This window comes from Cynocephalus volans, chromosome 14, assembly GCF_027409185.1.
Source record: "Cynocephalus volans isolate mCynVol1 chromosome 14, mCynVol1.pri, whole genome shotgun sequence".
Taxonomy (NCBI): Eukaryota; Metazoa; Chordata; class Mammalia; order Dermoptera; family Cynocephalidae; genus Cynocephalus; species Cynocephalus volans.
In genome coordinates, this window is record NC_084473.1 from 89,803,249 (window position 1) to 89,809,275 (window position 6,027).

The 6,027-nt window shown below is 46.4% G+C and overlaps 1 protein-coding gene across 1 annotated transcript; it reads right to left on the bottom strand.

The window, feature by feature from the left end:
- Window positions 1-2,555: 2,555 nt before the first annotated feature.
- On the bottom strand, window positions 2,556-5,392 carry LOC134363163 (melanoma inhibitory activity protein 2-like). Its single transcript, XM_063078736.1, is given in 4 exon segments — window positions 2,556-2,581; window positions 2,584-2,740; window positions 3,215-3,765; window positions 3,877-5,392. Coding segments are annotated over 4 exon segments (2,250 nt in total).
- Between the last annotated feature and the right edge of the window lie 635 nt (window positions 5,393-6,027).

Genomic DNA, 6,027 nt, shown 5'->3' on the forward strand with positions numbered 1-6,027 from the left:
GGCAGTGGCTCCAGCTGGGCAGAGGCTGCAGCCTGAGCGGGAGCGCGCGGGCAGCCGCTCTAGAGAGGCAGAGGCTGCAGCGGGATCTTGAGCGCGGGCAGCGGCTCCAGCAGGGCAAACGCTGCAGCGGGATCGGAAGCAAGCGGGCAGCAGCTGTAGCGGAGCAGAGGCTGGAGCCGGAGCAGGAGGGCGCGGGCAATAGCTGGAGCTGGGCAAAGGCGGAGGCGGGAGCGGGCGCGTGAGCGTGGGGGAAGCTGCTCGAGAGGGGCAGAAGCTCGAGAGGGGCACGGGCTGCAGCGGGATCGGGAGGGCGCGGGCAGCGGCTCAAACAGGGCAGAGGCTGCAGCGGGATCGGGAGCGCCAGGGCAGCGGCTCGAGCCAGGCAGAGGCTGCAGCGCGATCGGGAGCGCACGGCAGCAGCTCGAACGGGGCAGAGGCTGCAGCGGGAGCAGGAGCGGGAGCGTGCATGCAGCGGCTGCAGCGGGGCAGCGCCTGGAAAGGGGCAGAGGCTGGAAAGGGGGGCTGCATAGGGAGCGGGAGCTGGCGGCAGCAGCTCCAATGGGCCGACGCTGCAGTGGGATCGGGAGCACGCGGGCAGCGGCTCTAGCGGGGCAGAGGCTGCAGCGGAGCGGGAGCGCTGGAGCGCTGAGGAGGCCGCTGCAGCGCTGACGCTCCTCAGAAGCAGCTGGACTCTCCTACCTGCTGCTGCAGGAATCTGTGGCAACACGTTGCTTTGGTGGAAGAACGTGAAGCAAGTTGAGCTTCACAGAGACACTAACTGCAGAAGAAGTGCTTCAGCAGCCACTTCAGATGACTGTGGAGGGTCTTTGCTGCTGCACCAAAACTCAACTGACAAATACTAGGTTTTTAAAGGCCAAGAAGCTTTAGAGAAGAAAATTTCCAGAAAAATGGCTTTGGTTTGAGGAGAACACCCGTGAACAAAGAAAAACGGAAGCACTCCCCTCAGGACAACCTCGGGATACGTCACTTCACAGACTCGGCTGGAGGTTTTTACCCACATGGGCCCGGCCTCTTCTTCTGTCTGTCTCTGAATCTGCCTGAGAAAAGATCTGCAGATGGTTATGGCCACTGCCTCATTTCCAGTTTCCAATATTCTGCAAGTTTCTTTCTTGGCCAATTCTAATCTGGAAGAAGAGACGGAAGGAAACTGTGGAAAATGTAATTAATTCCCAGCTTAGCTGCACTGACAGAGTACAAAGCACCAGAGTGTAATGCCGCATACTGTCTTTTTTCTAAGGCATAAATATGAGACTTACCAAATTATTTTCTAGATAAGAAATATCAAAGAATTTTCTAGAGAATTTCCCCTATTTTACAAAAAAAAAATTTTTTTTTTTTGCAAAAACTGAGAAGAAAATCTCATTTATGTTGTTAATGCATACCACCCATATAGGCGCTATAGAGTTGAATGATTTTTTTTTCCCCAAGGATTAAAGTTCTTAATGTTGCGGTCACATGGAAATCATCCTTAATTTTAACCTAAAGATTGACTGGTGCATATTCTTCAGATATTTCAAGCAAAAATTAGCAGTAATGTATTATTTTTATCATCAGAAAAACGTTAACTGTCAATTACACACACACATGCATAATTATATAATACACACATCTCCATGTACGGCGGCACTTCACAAAGCTCAGGGAAGATTCATATTATCTTTCAATTCTATTTTTCCACAAACATTTTGAAGTTCTCAGATACCCATATATGCAGGATGTTATATGGCTTTTTACCTGTATACAGTGCTCACTGTTTTCTATTCATAAAAAATTTAAATTAGAACCATAGAAGCATCATTATACCCTCCTTACAGGTTTCTTTCTAGATAGTAAAGGTCTATGAAACACATAAACACTGGTTAATAATATGCTTCATCTTCTTATCATATCTTCTCACCACAGACTTTTTCATTGCAGCATGGACAGAGGCTTAGATTTCATGTTTTAAGAGCATAAAAATATCCATCGACAGCAAATTTTTATAAATAGAGGGTCTTGAAGGGTCTTAGATCCACAATTTCTTTTGGTAATTTTAAAAGATTATTATTATTTTTAACGGACACCTAATAACTGTACATATTTATGGGGTACATTGTGATTTTTTTAATTAAAAACCTCGCTGATTTTATTATTATTATCAATACCAAGCAAGTCTTTAAATCAATGAAAATTTAATTAAGCATAAAGTTACTTTCGCATTTGTCTACAACCGTAGTAAATACAGTTCTTGGCATAAAGACACAGCCCTTGGAGTTTAAAACATCCCCAACTGCAAGATAACCTAAATAAATTTCCCATTATTGTTTATGTAATAGTGGGTTAGTTAATCAAATTAAAATAATTATACAATCTAGGATAAAATAAAATGGAAATAATTTACTCACGAAATTCATATTTAAATCATCTTTATTTACAAAATAGCATCCTGAGAATTATAATTCCATTAAGCTTCAATTTGAGCAAAAATTGTAGTTACTTAAACTGAAAATGAAAGATAAGTCAAAACTATTTATGAAGAGAGACCAAAAATATCATCAGGTTTCTTGCTGTGCTTCTGGATTTCAGGAGCAGGCTCATTTGAGCACGGAATCGACCCTGAAGGGAACTCACCCCTACTTTCAGAATGTGGGGGTGGAGGTGAAAATCCAGCTCCTAGAGGAACATAAGGAGGAAATCCCCTCAGTGAATAGACATTTCTCATTGCAAATGGAGGTGGTGGCTGGACAGAGCAATCCCTTGGTAGAAAATAATTTTGAGGAGCTCCATACATGCTTCCTGGAGGAGGTGGAGGAAAAGGAGGTTCTCTTCTCATGAATGGACCCCTCCTATCCACTGGAAACAATGGACCTCTGATTGCAGGAAAAGGTGGAGGAGCAAAGCCAGGGCCACTTGCTTCCCTTTCAGCAGGCACAGATGAATGAGGCACATTTACATTACCAAGGTCGTCTTTGGTATCATTTCTGCTGGATTCCGTTTGTGAGGGCTTTGGCCCATCCACTTTATCCAAAGAAGCCAGGTTAAAACTTCTGAGCTCTGCTGGGCCAGACGGTCCACCAGGATCAGGATCAAATCCGTCTTGCCTTTGTGGAAGAAGAGCTGGATCAGAACATGGGTGGCCTGGTGGGGGAATCATCATCCTTCGGTGTTGTTCCCACGGAGGTGACAGGAACCCAGATGGAGGTGGTGGCTGCACAGGGAAATCCCTTGGGAGATAATAATTTTGAGGAGCTCCATACATGCTTCCTGGAGGAGGTGGAGGAAAAGGAGGTTCTCTTCTCATGAATGGACCCCTCCTATCCACTGGAAACAATGGACCTCTGATTGCAGGAAAAGGTGGAGGAGCAAAGCCAGGGCCACTTGCTTCCCTTTCAGCAGGCACAGATGAATGAGGCACATTTACATTACCAAGGTCGTCTTTGGTATCATTTCTGCTGGATTCCGTTTGTGAGGGCTTTGGCCCATCCACTTTATCCAAAGAAGCCAGGTTAAAACTTCTGAGTTCTGCTGGGCCAGACGGTCCACCAGGATTAGAATCAAATCCGTCTTGCCTTCGTGGAAGAAGAGCTGGATCAGAACATGGGTGGCCTGGTGGAGGGATCCTCATCCTCCGGTGCTGTTCCCACGGAGGTGACAGGTACCCAGATGGTGCTCCATGAGAATCGGTTAACCTATCACAGCCCGATTCTCCTCTTTCATTGGTCATCTGGTGATCCAGAGTATTCTCTGGGCCTCTTGAGCCTCTTCCTCCTCCTCGCCCTGGAGTCAAAGGTGCGAGTCTGAGTGGAGAGAGAAAAGCTCTCGTTTCGGATGAAGGTCGACCCACTGGTGAGGCACCACATGGGGAATGCTCTCCGCCAAATGCTGTCTTTGGAACATCAACTACATATGGATCTTTTTTGAAAAGTTCAAATTTAAACTCTTTTTCAGCTAATTTTTGTCTCTTGGAAACATTTACTTTCCTTAAATACCTGAGGTGTCTTTCAGCAGTCTCAGCTGCCACCCAGCTGCCATGCGCTTCTTTCTCATAGGCAGTCATCTGCCCTTGATAAGAACGAACGCTTCTCTCCAATTCTTCTTCTGCATCTCTGGCTCTCCTTCTGTAGGTCTCCAGTTCCTCAGCTGCATGGCTCATCTTCTCTTCTACTTTGGAAAGTTTCTCCTCCTTCTCTAACCGGTCCTTTTCCTCTGCTATTAACTTCCTGTGGAGTTTCATTCCATTTTCTTGATACAGTTCAGTCATTCCTTTAAGTTTCTGCCGAAGCTTCTGATTTTCACTTTCCAACTGTGTGTTTTCTGACTGTAAAGATGCTTGTTCAGTCTGGAGATTTGTAATATGCTCTATAAGCTCTTCCTTTGTTTTATCTACTTCAGACAACTCAGGGTAAATTTGGTTTCTTTCTCCTTCTAGGGTTTTGAAAGAAGCATTTAACTTAGCAGTGTGAATCAGTTTCTTCAAAGCTCCTTTTGGCAGATCATCTAAGCGAGCACCATTTTGTGATTCACTCTTCATCTGCAATTCCAAGTCATCAGCCATCATGTCTTCTCCAAGCACAGCAGCCCAGTCTGTCATCTTGAGCAAGCGTTCAGCCAGAGACTTGATGTGATTTTCTTTATCACTCAGAACTCGTTCTGCCTGGACTTTGGAGTTTTCAAATATTATTTTCTGTTTATTAAGTTCACTCACTTGTTCTTTCAATACTTCCGCTTCTTGTAAAAGCTGTTTCTGGCTTTCCTGAAGTTGGGAATTTTCATTCAAGGCGTCTTTTATTGCCACCTTCAGACGTTCTTCATTCATTTGAAATATTTTGCAGATTAGTTTGGCTTCAGCTACTTGTGACTGGATGGATTTCGATTCATCTTCTAGGGACTGTATCCTTTTTGAAATATCCGCCATCAATTCATCTTGCTCACAATGTTTAGATTTCTGTTCCTTTAATTCTTTGGCTAGAAAGACTATTTCATCCTCAAGTTTAGATTTGGAGCTGCTCAGCTTTTCATAGGTTGCCTCCAAGCTTTGTGCTTCTGTTGACCCCTTCTCAAAGCTGGCATCCTTCACAGCTGACTCCAAGCCTTCATACTCCTCTTGAACAACGCAAAGTTTGTCAAGTAGTTTACATTTTTCTTCAATTAGTCCAGAAAGCTTTTCAGCAAGCTTTTTCTCTCTTCTCACATAAAGCCGGCTTCTCACCGATCGAACACTTCTCCACAAAAACAAGAGAATCAAAAATCCAGTAAGAGCCGCACATGTCACCAGTTCCCACGGAAAACCAGGGCCCGGTCTCAGGTCTTCAGGCAATGCTGCCACAGTCCTGCACAGCTTTCCCAGGACCAGCCCCAAGTACGGCTGAGGGGCAGCCCCGGGCACCTCCATGGCGCCGAGGCTGCTCCGGCTGTGGCCACAGTAGCCACGGCCTGGCCGGGCCACCACCAGCAGCTGAGACAGCTCTGCGTTCTGTCGGGAACGCGAACGGGCCCCGGCGACAGCAGCAGACACAGCGCAGCCGGCCTTGAGGGGAGCCGGGGAGCACTGGCGCCCACTGGCCTCAGGCGTCCCCCACGCGCACCATGGTAACCAGGCCCCTTTGTGACGTCACTTCCGCCACGCGGTTCCGGAGCCTGCCCCGCGCGAGCCTGTGACACACGCTGTCCTAGCCACCCCCACCTCGGCTTGGTTTTGGCCGGGCCACCGCTGGATTTGAATCCATGTTTATAATGATGAAATCTGGGTAATCAGCATACTCATCACTCAAATATTTGTCATTTCTTTGTGCTGGGAAAATTCAAAATCCTCTCTTTTAGCTATTTGAAATTATCTAATAAATGCGTGCTGACTCTAGCCACCTTACAAAGCTGTAGATCAGTACAAATAGTTCCTCCTGTCCAGCTGCAACTTTGTATCTGTAACCTCTGCCTTTCCCCTCCTCGCCCTACCCTTCCCAGCCTCTAGTGACCACTATTCTGCTACTTCTAGGAGATCAACTTTTCCTTTGGCAATTTTTTAAAGGA